Source organism: Panthera tigris, chromosome X (assembly GCF_018350195.1).
Source record: "Panthera tigris isolate Pti1 chromosome X, P.tigris_Pti1_mat1.1, whole genome shotgun sequence".
Classification (NCBI taxonomy): Eukaryota; Metazoa; Chordata; class Mammalia; order Carnivora; family Felidae; genus Panthera; species Panthera tigris.
In genome coordinates this window covers 115,538,607-115,556,549 of record NC_056677.1, presented here as the reverse complement: position 1 = coordinate 115,556,549, position 17,943 = coordinate 115,538,607, and the positions used below count along the sequence as shown (strand labels likewise).

At 39.2% G+C, this 17,943-nt stretch overlaps 1 protein-coding gene across 1 annotated transcript; it reads left to right on the top strand.

The window, feature by feature from the left end:
- The first annotated feature begins 533 nt into the window (after positions 1-533).
- CDR1 (cerebellar degeneration related protein 1) lies at positions 534-15,650 on the top strand. The gene is given in 6 exon segments (XM_042973977.1): positions 534-564; positions 874-1,020; positions 2,494-2,687; positions 14,716-14,837; positions 14,839-15,202; positions 15,300-15,650. Coding segments are annotated over 6 exon segments (1,209 nt in total).
- The last annotated feature ends 2,293 nt before the right edge of the window (positions 15,651-17,943 follow it).

Here is a 17,943-nt window from a genome sequence, read left to right as displayed (position 1 = left end):
TTATGGTGCATTGCTTGCCAGAATGGCTACATTTATTCCCCTCCCTGTATTCCTGCCCCTTTGCAATGTGACTTGGAAGCTCCTCCCGTTAAGGAGTGGAATCTATTTCCTCACCTCTTGAGTCTGATAATGCGGCCTTCTGACTTGCTTTGGCCAACAGAATGCGATGGAAGTAACATTGTGTTAGTTCCAAGCTAAGTCTCTAGAGGCCCTGACGGTGCTTCTACACTGTCATGGAACCAACCCTATGATTAATATGTGAACAAGCCCAGTCTTGTTTGCTGGTGGGTGAGAAGTAATGCAGAGCAGACCCAAGCCATTAGAGCTGAAGCCTTCCTAGCACCCTGCTGACCTACCAGATCATCACAGACACATGAGGGATCTCAGCCAAGAACAGAAAAATTGCCCGGCTGGGTCCAGGCCAAATTGCCAACCCGGTAGCCTGAAGGAGCCAAAGGAACTAGCTATATGGATATCTGATGGAAGGATATTTTGGGTAAGATCAGCATATGCAAAGGTCCTGAGGTGAGAGCATGTCTGCCATTTCTGAGGAAAGGGGAAGAGGTTGGTTTGTCTGGAGTAGAGTAAGCGATGAAGGGAGAGGGATAGGGGATGAAATGAGAGGAGGAGTGTGGCGATTGTACAAATGTGACCACATCTCATTTCCCTTTCTGCATGCTTGCTCTTGCAGTGGGATACCACAGACCCTCCCATCAAGAAGTGGACTCTGTCCTTCCACTCCTTGCATCCGGGTTGGCCATGTTGTTTGCTTTGACCAATGGGACGTCAGCAAATATTAGCAGAGGCTTGAAAAGCACTTGCACATCAAGGCTTGCTCTCTTGCTATTCCTGAAACCCCTGACTGCCATGCAGGTCCAGGTTATTCTGCTGGATTGAGACCCGTCACACTCATCATCAACACAACACCTAGCCACCCCCTCCCCGCCGCCGTGTGGTATACAGTGTTGTCCAAGCCAGCTGTTTCTCTATTGGCTTTCTGTCTGGGTTTTCTAAGTGCGGGTATTGAAGTCCTTTACTATTATTTATTGCTGTCAATTTCTGCCTTCAGCTCTGTTTTGCATATTTATATGGGTAATTAACTAATTAATTAATTCAGGTGCTCTGATGTTGGGTGTTTATATATTTATAATTGTTACATCTTCCTTTTCAATTGACACTTTTATCATTATATAATGACCTTCTTTGTCTCTAGAGACCGACCGTTTGGGACTTAAAGTCTATTTTGTATAATATAAATCTAGCCACCTCTGCTTTCTCATGGTTACCATTTGCATGAAAGGACTTGTTCTCTTAGCCTATGTATGTTTAATTCTAAAGTGTGTCTCTCTTAATTGAAACTTTTTACAAATACGTTCACAAAAATGTGAGACAATGCCACTCTATTTTTTTTGTCTTGGAATTTATACTTACTATTTATAAAAAAAGTTTGAAAACATGTTTATTTAAACGTGTATATTTATGTTGTTGCTTTTTTAAAAGAATCAAATGGATATTTTATTTATTTTTTTATTGTTTATTTATTTTTGAGAGAGAGTGAGAGACTGTGTGTGAGGAGGGGAGGAGCAGAGAGAGCAGAGAGAGAGGGAGACACAGAATCCGAAGCAGGCTCCAGGCTCCGAGCTGTCAGCACCGAGCCCGATGTGGGGCTCAAACTCATGAACCATGAGATCATGACCTGAGCCAAAGTCAGAGGCTTAACTGACTGAGCCACCCAGGTGCCCCCAAATGGATATTTTAAAAATTTGTCGGGGGTACCTGGGTGGCTCAGTCATTTGGGCATCTGACTCTTGGTTTGGGCTCAGGTCATGGTCCCAGAGTCATGGGATCGAGCTCCATGTCGGGCTCTGTGCTGAGCACGGAGCCTATTTGGGACTCTGTCTCTCTCTCCCTCTGACCCTGTCCCACACTCGTGCTCCCTAGCCCTCTAAAAATAAAAAATAAAAATAAATACAGTCTCTCTTGCAGACAGCATATCACTAGAGCATGTTTATTTATCCATTCTATGCCTTTTAATTGGTAAGTTTAATGTGTTTACCTTCAAAGTAATTAGTGAGAAGTGAGAACTTACTGCTGCCATTTTGTTCACTGCTTTGTTTGTCTTGTAGTTGTTTTCTTCCTCTTTTTCAGCTTCTTTATTGCACTTCTCTATTGTACACTGGAGCTCTCTTAGAGCTAGTCTTATTGCCATATAGATGTTTATTCATTGTTTTTGTTGGTTTTGTGGGAGAGATGAGCATTGGGACTTCCTAGTTTGCCTTCTTGCTAACGTGAGAATAGAGACAATTATCATTAACTCAGAGACTATTGAAAATAGAAGGAATGGAAACAGTCGTTCATGAGGGCTCCACCCTCATGACCTAATCACTTCCTAAATGCCCCACCTCCGAATACCCTCACACTGGGGATCTGGTTTCAACATAGGACTTTTGGGGGAAAGTTTCATTCCTTACACGCTATAACTTTGGCCAACAGAATGTGGCGGAAGTGATGATGTGCCAGCTCCATCTCTAGGCCGCAAGATCGTGGTCCTTTCTAAATCTTCTCTTCAATTCCTGCTGTGTGGGAAGAATAAGGCTGCTGGGAAGCAAGAGAACATGTGGAACAGACCCCACTTGTCCCAGCTGGGGCTGTCCAAGGGCAGCATAGTGCTAGTGTCCCCCAAATATGTGAGAGATCACAGTCAAGAGCAGCACAGTTATGTGCGTGACCCACAGCTGATGGCCGCCATTAATGGATGCCCTATCTCCATACCTGTTGCAATGTACCTTTGTAGCTCTTCCCATTAAAAGATGAAGGGTTTTTTTCCCCCCACGTCTTGAATCCACCGTCGATAGGCCTTGAGTGGCTTTGCACACTTCTACTCTCCCTCTCGGAACTCTGCCATGCAGTGAGAACGTGCCTGGGCTAGTCTGATGGAAGATGAAAGGCCATGTGATTGGGAGCCAGCTTATCCCAGCAAACCCCCAAATATGTGAGAGAGCCCTGCCAAGATCAACAGAGCTTTCTAATTTACCCACCGCTGACCATAGACACATAAGGGAGTCTAGCAAAAAATGAGAAGAAATGTCCAGCTAACTCATAGGCTCACAAAAATGAATGGTTATTGACTTAGACCAGTGAATTGTGAAGCGGTTTGATACAGCACAATGGGGAAGCAGCACAGGCCCTATCAACAAAGTAACCTGGAAGGAAGTGACTTTTGTGTATCTTTTCTGGGCAGGCGTTAAATTACTATGAAATTCAGAATTGGTCTTCCAGAGATGGCACATCTTAATCCATGTTGATCTTTGACTTAAAATTTTAAATGGCTTTTTTAAATAAGAAAACATGCAAATAATGTCAGCCCCTGGATGAGAGTGGGAGAGCAGGAAGGAGGGTGAGAAAAAGAACAGTAAATAAGTGTAACTTGAACATAAAATTGCAATTGAAGTTTGTTATCTTAGTTTTCTGGTGTTTTGTGTTGGTGCCTATGGTAAACAAAATATTAATTATACATGTGTACAGAAATAAACCCACTGAACTTCCTGAATAAAAATTTAAGTCTGACGATTGTTGACACTGGCTACACTTTCTGATATTCTTAATTGCTATTTCCAAAGGTAAACTGGCATAGTACTAAGATAATAAATATCCACATTTATGTAAAGGTCTTTAATAAACTGGGATTCAACATTAAAGTTGTCCTCAACAGTAGGAAAAAAACACTAGCTCCCATAACAATAAAGCATTAATGGTAATTTTGAGATAACTTCCCAATATTCTATTCAAACTACTTATGTCCTGCACTTTTGAATTCCGTGGATGGAGAGTTTTCTCTGCAGATAGCTGGGCTTTGAGGAATAGTGATGGAGATTGGAGCTATACAGTTTGCAGCCATTTTAAGAAATATGCGCTAATAGAAAAACAAAGGCTGCTCAATTGGGAGACTGGGATATGGTTTCATAACACATAACATGGTTTAATAAAGTCATTAGAAAAGGAGAAAAAATTGGCTGCACAAAAACACAAAAGAAAAATTGGATTAATAAAGCCCTCATTAAACCAGGTAAAAAGAGACAGTGACTTAAAAGCAATAATGTGAACTTGCAGTATGTTTTGAAAAGAGGAATCCTTTTGATTCTTCATGAAAGTGGATAGCAACCACCGTGTTAACCTGCTTCACCTCAAGCACTCATGAGAAATCATTTCCACTCGCAGCTTCCTGGGATGGCTCTCTCAACTTTTCACTAAAAAGAAATTGGGGTCCTTACAGAGTAGCATACTTTAAAATCAGCCTGGAACCTTCTGTTTTTGGGAGGAAGCCGCCTGGGTTGTGACGTAAGAGTTGGCGTAAAATCATTCCTAACGGTCCGTGAAAATTTGAACATTAAAAAAGTGATTACATCAAAACATATCAAAATTGTACACCTTCAGTATGTGCAATTGTGTGTCACTTTTACCTCAATAAAACTATTTTAAGTTAACAAAAAAAGTGATTATGGTTCCCTAGCACCAGTAGAGTCTATGAAAGGCCAAATGTCTGTGATGATGCTCAGAGGGACAACACGAAGTGAGCAAGATACAAGTTGTGTAAAACGCACGCGTGACTCCCATCCTGAGACAAACTCTGGAGCAGGACCACCTGAGTCTGGGTGTTAGATCTGTGAGTTTTCTCACCTAGGAACTTGGGGGCAGATATTGCATGAGCATCTGGTTTCACCCTTGCTGACGAGGACAGGAGCTTTTTGAGGCTGAGTTTGGCTCAAAAGAGAGGCACGTGTTTTGGTGAGTTTTTCCGGAATGACGTAACACCCATATCTAAATATGGTGCCGTGGTACTCCTGGTGGTACCATGAATTCAGATGCGCCAGGACCCCATCCTGTAGTGGATTTTTGCAGTTACGTGTTCCCAAGGACCCTACATATGCAAGAGAAGCTGTGCTGAGATATGGAAAAGAACTTTATTCCTCATTTTAGGAGGAGAAAACATGTTTTATTCAGTAAAAATAAGAAATGCATACAGGAAAGGAGAAGACTTGGTGCCGTGAAACCAGAAAAACATATCGTCTCCATAATTACTGGTAATGTGCTTATGTCCTAAAAATAGAAATATAGGCATAGTGTAAGCAACCAAAAATATTTTGAAGCCTAGACAAGGGGCAGTGGTTCATCAAGAATTCAGCTTTGTTGATCCAACGGAACTCTTTATCTCATGAGGCAAATATTGCTTGCAGCTGTACTCCCTTCTAGGCACTCTGGGGGCAGAGTTATCTGGAAGAAATGGTAGGGGAAATAAAAGTAAAAAGTATGCTAAAGACCTTGTCTTGTTGGGGTAGGAGTGCAATAGAGAACTGATTATTTTTTGGCATTGAGGCGAAAACATACTTCCTCAGTGCCTAGAGTTCTTACATCCCATTCTTAGCTTCCACTCTAGGGTAGGAAGGGCCACACTGACTGAAATGCAAGCACAGGTTCTGCTGAGGCATCAGGCCCAGAGCAGTTCGTGAAAACTTCCAGAGAAGCTCAAGTCACCGACTAAATTCTGATAGGCCCCAAACAATTCTCAAGGAAATAGAAGATTGACTATCCTCTGCTAGAGAGCATTCAGAAACCGGGGAAAGGTTTGAATCGAGGTGATGTTAACGGCATCGTCATTGAGGAAACAGCGTAAAGAAACCTTTGGTTTGGGGTGAGAGGTTAATATCAGTCTCAAAGTTAAGTCATTTTAGGACATGGTCCAAATGTCCCTTTTCAATAAACATCAAACGCTTTAAGGCTTCATGGTCAAAAATGAAGTCTTTTCCCACAGTGCTGTGACCAGAAAGTCCTGCTCCCTGAAGAGGCATGTCTTCCCATAATGGAAAACTATTAGGACAGAAGAATAACCTATCTTCTGAGACAGGTTATCTAGACTCTTTGTGGTTGGGCAGGACTCTGAAAATATAGAGGGAAAGTCGAGGACAAAATAACCAAAAGCAAAAGAAGGAACCAGTGCTGACAAATGAGGGGGCGAGGGAAGCAGTGTGGCTGTAGTAGGTCCACGGGCAAGTGGAGAACGGGAATGGCTCCATGGGGGAGTCATGGCGCAGAGGTTCAGCTTTCATTAGGAATTGAGTTCTAGGAAGGAAATGGTATTTTAAGTCAATAATCTGGCAGCAATTAACAGGATGGACAGGAGTAATGAGGGGTCGTGAGGTCAGTGGAAGGATATATATAATCTCGATGATGACAGCCTGAGCAAGGGACGGGAGACCGGTAAAGAATGAACAAATATATTCTAGGCACACTTAAAAGCAGTGTTGTTTTATTTTTTCATTACAAAGGTATTATGTGCTCACTTTAGAAGTTTTAATGATACAAAAGTACACGAGGTAAAAAGAATACGTATACGCACGTACATGTATATATGCAACCACTATTAGAAGTGATATTTCTAACTCCTAAGCCACTGTAGGAAAGGAGGACATGCGCCTTGACGAGCTTAGCAAAAAGAGAAACAAATTAAAATAATGACAGAATTATAAATAAAGGTTACATCATTGTAATAAATGTGAAAATTTTAATTATGAATTAAAAGGCAAACATTCCAGATGGAGTAAAAGAAAAAATCATCATGTACCGTTTGGAAAAGATAAAGACACACCTAAAACAAAACAGTGCAGAAAAACTGCAGATACTGAAATGGATAAAGTTACACCGGACAAGTGCTAACAAAAATCAAGTAAAGGTGGCAAAGAAACATCACAGCAAAAAGCATCAAATGGGTCAAAGAAGGTACCTTTATGTTGTGAACTAACACAATCCAATGAAGATAATCATGAAATTTAATGCACTGAAAAAGAATTTCAAATTTGCAAAGCAGAAAAGGCTAGAAATAGAAGACTATGATAAAATAAGTGGGAGATTTTACATACTCTCATCAAAAATTTAGATTGAGCACATCAAAAGGGAAAATCTGAGTAACAATTCAATTTAATATGTAGAAATATGATATAATATTACCCAAACAAAAAGGAAACATACATTTGCTTCAATTGCCCATGGAATATTTATAAAAGTTTATTACATTAGGACACAAAAAATTTCCAAAATGTATAATCCACACAGGAAACATTCTCCATCCATGAGACAGTAGGATTAGTAATAAGAGGGGGAAAAGGGTAGAAAAACAAAATGTCAACTAAAATCTAACCATGCTGAAATAGATAAATACTTCTAAATAACTCTTGGATTAAAAAGGAAAACAAAACTAACTACAGATGAAGTGACCCCCCCCCCCCCGGAAAAAAAAGGTCACACTGTTTTGGCTAATGCTGTTTATGGTAACACTGTTTATGTGGAAACTGGGGGCACGGTCAAACACATCCAGAGGAAAATTTCTCATTTAAATGCATTAAGTATAAAATAAGAAAGACTGAAAAATAAACTAAGCATTCACTTAATTATTCTAGAAAGAGACCAAACAGAACCAAAGAATATAGAAAGAAGTATTAACAAAAGCAGAAAGTGATATTAAGGAACAACTTTTAAAAATAGTTAAACTGAAAATAAAATACACAAATCTATGAACAGTTCTATTAAAGAAAAAAAGGAGGATATCGCCACATATATGCAAGTTAAGACACATTAGACGATTATGTACAACTTCTAATCAATACATCTGAAAATCTAAATGAAATGGGAGAGTTTCACAAATTGCCCCAAGGAGAGGTGGAAAACTTGCATAAACTGATCATCAGAGCAGGAAAAAGACTTCTAAATACAGAGAACAGATCGGTTGCCAGATGGGTGGCGGGTGGGGGAATGGGTGAAATAAAGGAAATTAAGAGTACACTTATCTCAATGAGCACTGAGAAATGTATAGAATTGTTGAATCCTTCTATTGTCCACCTGAAACTAATATAAACCGCATGTTAATTCAATAAAAAAATATAAATGAAATTTTAAAACTAAAAATTCACACACATAAGGAAGAAACTGAGAGATTTGCATTTCTACCCTCCCACTTCCCATATAAGCACCAGGACGAAATGGTTTTATGGGTATTACCAACTTTTCAGGGGAACAGCTTGTGTCTAAGGCACACTGTAAAATAAGAAAAAAAATCCAGTTCATTCACAAGTACACACAATCATGATATTAAAGCAGGAAAAGGACATCACACAAAGGAAAACAATAAATGAGAGTTTCCCAACAAGCGTGTGTGTAATTTACCTTCTAAGGCCTTGGGGGCAAACAGGCAGAGCCTGAGAAGCCAGCTGCCTCTGCCCTGAGCAGTCCTGTCCATCTGCCCCAGTGTGCCAACATGTGAAAAAGGTAAGGAGGCGGCGCTGTAGGCACTTGTTAATATAGAGCTTTACATCCGAAATCAAATACTGACAGAACCAAAACACCACTACCAAGTCAACTGGATTCCAAGAATGCAAGAATGTCTCAACATTAGGAAACCTATCAGTGTAATTAACTACATTAAGGGATTAAAGAGAACAACCATATTATCGCCCTGGCAGATGCCAGAAGAGACTTTATACCATTCTTTGTCTGTTCCTGACAGAACTAGAAGTCAATCAGGAATCAAGACTAGAAGAGTATTCCCATGACTGGAAAAAGGTTATCTATCATAACCAATGGCAACCATCATGTTTTACAGTGAAAAAAGGTATTTGTGTTCAAGTCAAAAACAAGAGAAGGATGCTTGCTCTTTATGAATCAGTATAAATCTGCATTGTCCTAGAAGTCATAAGATCTTTATCGATGTTGTACAAGGGGAAAAAAATGAGATACAAACATTAGCAAAGAAAAGACAAACGTGCCATTGTTTACAACTGACATGCTCCTGTACCTAGGAATTCAAGATAATTAACTGGAAAAATAACATAGGGCTAAGAACAGAGTTTAATATGATGCCTGGATACAGGATAAATGCAAAACTTGGTGTCATGAAGATATCAGTTCTTGACACATTACTCAAAAGGCCTGAGGCAATTCAAGGGATTTTTTTTTTTCTTAACAGAAGTTGATGAGCTGATTCTAACATTCATCTGAAGAAAATGTACAAGAATAGCTAAGTAAATCCTGAAAAATCAAACAGAATAATGGAGGAAGAAAAGCAGCCCCATCAGTTTTCAAAACATATTATAGTGCTATAGTAATTAAAGCAGAAAGGAACCAGCTCAGTAAAAGACAAAACTGGACAGAAAAGAAGCATAAGTATACCCATATACTTCCTGATAAAAAAAAAAAGAATTCCAAATTAGTGCAGACGTAATTCCATAAATAACATAGGAAAAAATAAACATAGGTCCCTTACTTTCCACCATACACACACACAAAATCAATTCCATATGGACATATGGATTAAGGCACTACATAATAAAAACTAAATAACGTATTAGAAGAAAACAGAAGATAATACTTTTATAATGTTGAGATACAGACACCAACCTAAGTATGAGACAAAACCAAGAAACTATAAAAGAAAGATTCATATGTTTGCCCATTTCTATAATTAGATTGTTAGGGCAATACCACCATAAATAAATGTTGAAAAAGACAAATGACCGACATTTGTGGTATACGGCAGACAAAAGGATACCGGCTCTGATATCCAGAGACCTCGTACAAATCAACAAGGAAAAAGACAAATGATTCAACAGAAAAATAAGGCAAAGGATATGAACGAGCAATCTCCAACAGGAGAAATACAAATAACTAATAAAAATATTAAAAGGCGCTTAACTTTACTAGTGATCAGGGGAAAATAACTTAATGGAATGAGATTGGATTTTTCATCCAAAATGCTGACAAAAATTAAAAAGAATGACAGGGTCCAGCATGCCAGGGGTCAAGTTAGCTCACACCCTTTGATCTAGCCATCATACTTCTAAGGTACCAGCCTGTAAAAATACTTGTAAATGTGCAAAAGATAGATTAAAAAGAATGTTTTTATAGCATTATCTGTAATGGTAAAGAAAAAAAAACAACTGTTAACAATCTCAAGATTTATGTGGGAAGAGTTGAATAAATTATATAGTACACCTTACTATGGAATTCCCTCAGCTATTACAACAAAATGACTTCTATTGGGGCGCATGGGTGGCTCAGTCGGTTGGGCTTCTGACTTCGGCTCAGCTCATGATCTCACAGTTATGAGTTCGAGCCCTGCATCGGACTCTGTGCTGACAGCGTGGAGCCTGGAGCGGGCTTTGAGCTCTGGGTCTCCCTCTCTCTGCCCCTCTCCCACCCCTGCTCACCCTCTGTCTCTCTCTCTCTCTCTCTCTCTCTCAAAAATAAATAAACATTAAAAAATATTTTAATGACTTTCTATTGAGCGCGGCTGGGGAGGGCAAGTTGTAGAATAATATGTACAGGATGACTTCATTTTGTGAAACATCAAGAACACATGCACATACAGAGAAAAAGTAATCATGGCTGTCTCTGGACAGCGGAACTGTCACTTGTTACTCTATATACTACTGCATTTACAGTAAGCATATATTACTTTTGTAGCAACAAAAAAATAAGCTCGCTCTGTAACATTTGGATTAAAAAAACAACTGTAAGGAAACAGAAAAAAATGATGCGAAATGTCACTAGACAAAGGCAATTATTATTAACCCGTCAACACTTTTTCAGTCTCTGGTATGCACATTAAACATATCTGAGATCTTCCTCTATGTAGTTTGGGGCTTGTCTTTCAATTATTGTTAAATTGTATTTTCCCTATAGGAAATTTAGAGAATAAAGAACTGCAAGAGAATAAAAAGCCCATGTATTCCAGCCACCCAGAGATAACTGCTTAAGAAATACCATGCGATTTGAATTCACCGAATTGTATTATGAGTAATCCACGCACGGTGTCTCATCGATCTGTGCATGGCCCGCTTTTATTTTTATCCATTAACTTATTGGATTTAATTTTCATAATCGTACAATTCTTAGTCAATGGTATGCTTTTAATTATATAAGGAACACCCACCCACCCATTGAACCTGAGTGCTAGAATACGGACGATAACTTCAATCCACTTCTACGATCTTCTCCTATTCCAGCCCCTTTCCTCAGTCCCAATGACCATTATCCCGACGTTTTTACTGATTCTCCTTTGCTTTTTAATAAAATATTTTAAATCCCAAATATATATGTGTAGCTAAATAACACAGTGTTTAGTTTCACTTGTTTTTGAATAATATAGGAAGCACATCCTATTATACGTGCTCTTCCGGGACTTGATACCTTAATTTAACATTATAGAAGTACAATCTACCCATATTATTATGCTCAGCAGTAGTTCATTTCTCTGCTGTATAATATTACACTGTGTAAATATACCACGATTTACCCATTTTCCTCTTGGGACTTTTACCACCGACATAGTAGTGTAGATTCTTCCGGTCATTTTTCAGAGGACATTTATATAGTTTGCCTTCTAAAGATTTGACTGTTATACATACTTCCATGTGACCTGTTCCTCTCACTAATGAGATCTTGTCAACATATTCCTATTTCAGTGAATATTCTTCTGTGGTGCAAACTTAAATGGCTGCATAGTACTCTGTCATAGAGTTACCGTATAATTTTATTTAACCACCCCCGATTCTTGGACATCTTGACTGCTTATGGGTTTTTTGCTCTGATAAGCATTATGATGTACATATCCCTTAACTCGGCAACTCTCCTTTAAGAATTTATCCTAAGTGATACCTGAACAAATTTGCACACGATCACGTACAGGGCCACCATGGAAGACGACACAGTTTGTGTTCTGCACAACTTGTGTAACGTATGTGCTCATCACAGCAGTTTTTAGAATACAAAACAACTAGGAAGAACCTGATGCCCGCCAATAGGAGATATTAAAGTTAGATATTAAAATTAGAACATAGACTCACAGTCACTGACATGGGAAGACGTTTATAATTTATTGTTAAGGGGAAAACTGGGTTAAATATAAGTATGATTCCATTTTGTGAAAGAGAATAAACATACCTGTGAAAGAGGGTGGAAAAATATACACCAAAAACCTTATAGAAATTATCTCTAAGTATTGAGTTTATTTGAGTTCTTAATTTTTTTCAATTTGGTTTCTTTCATTTTGAAGTGTTTTCAACAGTAAAACTTGATTACATGTATAATAAGATGAATAAATAATGAACGTTTATGCACAATCATTTAAATATTTTTCCTGAATATAAAATACTTTCACACTGTAAGAACTTTGGGAGGAAAAAAAAAAAAAAGAACACCAAGAAGTACACACAAGTCACACATAAACGTACCCACCTAGAGATAATTAGTTCACAATCTCCAATATGTTTATTTCTAGTCGTTTGTCTCTGATTATATATACTCAAGATAATTGCAACCACACTTTATGTAATCTTGTGTGCTGATTTTTCACTTAACATTATATAATATCAACATACCACAAATATTTTAATGAAAGAACATTCCATCACATGGAAATAGCACATTTACCTAACCATGCCCTTAAAGTGAGACCCTTAGGTTTTTCTGTTTTTCACTATACCACGTACTACGTGAGGAACATCTTTGTGCATGAATTATCCGCATTTAAATGAAATAATTTGAAATGAAATCTTGAATAGATTCACTGAGATGAAAACACGAAGTCAAAGAGTACCAACATTTTTATATCCCTTGATATACAGTGCCAAAACTATACTTGCTATACATTTTTTAAGGCAGCATGGAGCAGTAGGGAAAAAAACAAGTCAAAATACATGCATCCCATGCCCATCTTTAGTACTTGCTGTTTTACCTGATTAGGTGAAACTGACATAAAACATCCATCTTACTAATCAAGTGAGAAAATATATCCTTCAGTCACCATAAATGTTACTTCCTCAGGAATGCTTTCCTTAACTTTCCAGACTCTCACAACATCCTATACTTACTTTTCCTTCATGGTCTTGCAACAACTGATAGATAATTGTTCAATTATTTGTACACTGTCAGTTTCCCCTAGGTGATTTTGAGCTCCATTAAAATATTCCTGGCACACAGTTGGCGCTCAATAAACATTTGTTGAATGGATGAAGACATGGATGATGGATGAAATGATAGCACTTTGCAAAATAAATCATTAGACATTTGGAAGGTATTTCAATTTTAATAATTATTATTCATTTGTATTACCATGTAGACAATTCTAGATCTTTAGGGATCCCTTGACCAACCATAATTTCATTACGTAGCTTTAATGCTTGTCATGCCACCCAGAGGCATGGTAGCAATATTGCTGGAAGCACCTGTTAGGAGGTGAGACTTGGAGAACCAAGTAGTTAGTTCTCTAGGCCAGCATGCTGGGGGTTAGGGAGTTGTAGTTACCATTAGTTGAACACAAGACAGTAGTCAGGAATCCAGGAGATCAATGATATGTGAAGAGACAGGTAAATCCTGGAGGTCAGAAACAAACTCATGATAAGTGGTCTATATAGTAAGGTATAACTGGAGAATGGTCAGTGATAAGAGATTGAAGTTGATGGGAGGGTCAAATTCCAAGCACCAGGACTCAAAGCATGGACTTATGAATATGATTCTAAAGCAAATGGCTCTTGAACTCAGTGCTTCCTTATTTCTGCCCAAATTGAAAACGGTATCAGGAAGTGTTTGTGCCTAGTTCCATACACATGGGCAAGGGAATAATAGTAAATAGTTGAGGAATGAGATCTGTGGGTACAAATATGTTCTGATAGTGACAGGAAAAAGTGAGACCATTTGGACATAAGATCTGATAATAGTCTGCACACAAAACGGGAGCAATCACGCTTTGGATCCCATAATTCTCATCTTGACTTTCAGCAGCAGATATTATAGCATAGCGGTTAGGATCATGGGCTCTGGTCACAAGCTAGCTGAGTCCAAATCCCAGCTTTCTCATTTCACTTATTAGTTGTGTCCTTTGGACAAGTTACTTCACTTCTGTGTGTCAGTTTCCTCATCTGTAAAACGGAGATGACAGCACCTACCTCAGTGGGTTCTTGGGAAGATTAAATGAGTTGATGCATGTTACAACCTTAGAACAGTGCCTGGACGTAGCAAATGCTATGTCAAGTGTTATTATTATGATTACTATTATTATTAATTGGTCACATAAGACCAAACAAAAACTGGTGTTAAAAGAAATGGATAAATACACTGTATGTTAACTCTAATAAACAGTCTCTAAACAGGATTTTTTTTCATTAAATAAGAATTTCACTTGCACCTAAACATAGTTGACTATATGAAACCTATAAGCATCAGGGAAGTAGCAAAATTTCTCACAGCAATCCCATCAGTGTGTTTATTTTCCAGAGGCTGTTTTATGAACACTATCTTAAAAAGTCGTAAAGCATAAATACATATTTACTAATAGCAGAAAACACTATTAAGCTGCAATACAGTTAATCCATAAAATCTGGTCTGTAAGAAGGAACACCTTATTAGATTTTTTGAGGCTAAATCTACTGTAGGCAGGATTACTTGTGTTGGAGGGCCTGTCTGTAGAAAGATCTGACACAGAAAGGCTTGGACTTGGGAAGACTAATTTTAAAAAGGTCTGGACCTGGGGAAAGGTCAGAAGACCTGGACTATGGAACATGTTAGAATACCTGGATATTGTAGACACTGGAAGACCCAATGTTAGAAGACAGGCACTCTGGAGACGTTGGAAGATGTGGATGTTGAGCCCCCTGTTGGAAGACTGGGTAGTTGTCGGAAGACGTGGAGATACTGGAAGACGCGGAGTTGCTGGAAGACGAGCAGATGCTGGAAGCCCTGGAGATGCTGGAAGCCCTGGAGATGCAGGAAGACGTGGATTTTCTGGAAGACAAATTTGTTGGAAGACGTGGGTAGGCCGGAAGACACGAATTTGATGGAAGACACAGCCTTGTTGGAAGACGTGGATTTGCTGGAAGACGTCGATTTTCTGGAAGACATCGATTTTCTGGAAGACCTGGAGGTCATTGGAAGACGTGGATTTCCTGGAAGACATGGATTTTCAGGAAGACCCGAGTTGTCTGGAAGACCTGGATTGTTCGGAAGACGTAGATTTGCTGGAAGACCTGGAGGTTCCTGGAAGACATGGATTTTTTTCCGGAAGACGTGGATCTCTAGGAAGACATATATTTGTTGGAAGACCTGGATCTAGCGGAAGACATAAATTTTCTGGAAGACGTGGCTTTATTAGAAGACCTGGATTTATTTAGTGGAAGACATAAATTTTGTTTGGAAGACATCGATTGACTAGAAGACTGGATTTGGTGGAAGACATGGATTGGTTGGAAGATCTGGACTTTTCTGGAAGATATGGATTTGGTGGAAGACGTATATTTTTCTGGAAGACATGGAGTGAGTGGAAGCCCTGGATTTCTTTCTGGAAGACATCAATTGACTGGAAGACCTGGATTTTCTGGAAGACATAAGTCAGCTGGAAGACTTGGATTGATTGGAAGACTTGGATTTGGTGGAAGACAGTTTTTTTCCGGAAGACATGGATTGGCTGGAAGACCTTGAAATTGCTGGAAGATGTGGATTGTCTGGAAGACCTTGAAACCATTGGAAGACATGGATTTTCTGGAAGACGTGGATTTTCCTGGAAGACGTGGATTTTCCTGGAAGATACGGGTTTTATGGAAGACCTATAATTACTGGAAGACGTGGATTATCTGGAAGACCTTGATGTTGGAAGACTTAGAACTTGTTGGAAGACTTGGAGTTGCTGGAAGACCTGGAGTTGTTGGAAGACCTTGACACTGGCACCATTGGAAACCCTGGACATTGGAGACATTGGAAGCACAGGATATTGGAGACATTGGAAACCTTAGATTTTGTGGACATTGGTTATTCTGGACGTTGGAGACTTTGGAGACCCTAAATGTTTGGAATTCATGGGTATTGGAAGCCCTGAATACTTAGAGGCATTGTAAGTCCTGCACCTTGGAAGCCCTAAACATTGGAAGATACAGACAATGGAAGATCTAGACATTTAGAAATCCTAAAATTGGAAGCCCTGGGTATCGGGAGATATTTGGGAAACCTGGATATTGACACATTCATGTTAAGACACAGAATTTGGAAGCTATAATTTTCATGATGCTGGAAGTCAAGGACGTTGGCAGCCCTAGACATTAAGAGACTTGGACAGTAAGATGTCAGGATGTCAAAAGACCAAGTCTTTTAGGTGTTGGAACACCTAACCATTGGAAAACCTGGTTCTTAGAGATATTGAAAGATTTGGGCAGTGGAAGAAATGGTGATAATGAGACATTGTAAAATCAGAATTTAGGAGACACTAAAAACTGTAGGAACCAAATGATGTGAGAGCTAGAAGATATTAGAAGAGCTGCACTAGGACACAATAAAACGTGGACTCTAGAAGACGTGCATATATGGGACACTGGAGGATTGGGAACATAGAGAAATTGGAACTTAGAACTCTGGACCCTGAGACAAGACCTGGAACTTGATGATTGATTATTGGAGAAAGTAGAAGACCTAGAGTTTTAATGTCCCCGATGATGAGGAGATTAGAAAACCCTGGCATTGGAGATGCTTCAGGCCAGAGAGTGGAAGATGTGGGCATTGTAACATTTAGAAGATCTGGCAATTGGAGATGTTGGAAGCTGTGAAGCTCAGAAAACCTGATGTTAGAGATACTAGCGAATCAAAAGGCCTAATCTTAGAGATACTAGAAGGTCATGTTGAAAGATATTGGCAATGTTGAAAGACTTTCACATATGGACCTGATGTGACATTTAAAGACATATGATAAGGCTACTCTAGTAGTCTTTATAACTATGGCATCTCTCACTAAAAAGCAAAACACAGAGAAAGGACATCTTAGGAAGACGACAAAGAGGAAGCAGGGAAATTCAAGCGAAAGCAAGTAGTTTGAATGGGTGGGAACCTATTTTCATAGTCCCAGTGAACTAGCCTTGTATCGTTTGACAGGATGTGAATGAGGAATTATCAAAGATGAAGGAATATCCAGCTTGGAGAACTACTTGACTTTAAATAGGAGTCAGCCAGCCAATGTTTTCTGTAAATAGTTAAGATTTTGCGGGCCATATGGTTTCTATTGCAACTACTCAATTCTATCATTATAATGTAGCCATAGGCGATACATAAATGAGTGGGCATGGTTGTGTTGCAATAAAACTTTTATTTAAAAAAAGTTGGGCCAGTTTTGACCCAAAGGCCTTGGTTTGCCAGTTCCTGCTCTAGATGCCAAATCTAGGGTATAGTAAGTATATTAAGTACATCCCAGGCTAGCATTCACATGCAAAAGAGTGTGTCGAGCAATTTGAAGCCCGGTGGTAAATAAAGATACCATGTATGTGATGATGCTCAGGATAGGAGGCTAGCAAGAGCCTGAGAATGGAGTTTAGATCTCCACTTAATTATTCCAGGGGCACAACAAGAATATTTGTATTTAGAGCCAGAATTGAATGGGTAGCATTCAGGACCCCAGGCAAACGGGGCTGGGGTTCAGTGAGGATACCCTAACTCGATAGGCTGGAAGCTTAAAAAGAATATTAAAGAAGAAAGTCACTTTTACACACCGGGGTTATCCTTCCAGGACTAAGCACCATTCATCCAAAGAGAGGGAGTCCCCAGCCCAGGGCAGAGAATAAGTGGCAAAGCCTTCACTCTGTGTCCCATATTCTTCTCATTAGGACACTGATCATGCCACCGCCAATTAATCAAGAGCCAAGTCTAGGTGTTTGTAATAATGGAGGAGAAGAGGAAGGAGACTACAGCTTTGAAGTCTCATCTCAGGCACTCTGGCTTCAGGTAATAAGTCTAATTTCTGCTCTTACCCACCAGAGCTTAAGCAACAAACGTTAAGAGATCAGGGTTGAGTTGTAAGCTGAAGATCTTTAGTACTTAGACAGGGCTGAGGAAGACACGGGTGATCACATACACTGTAGGAAAGAG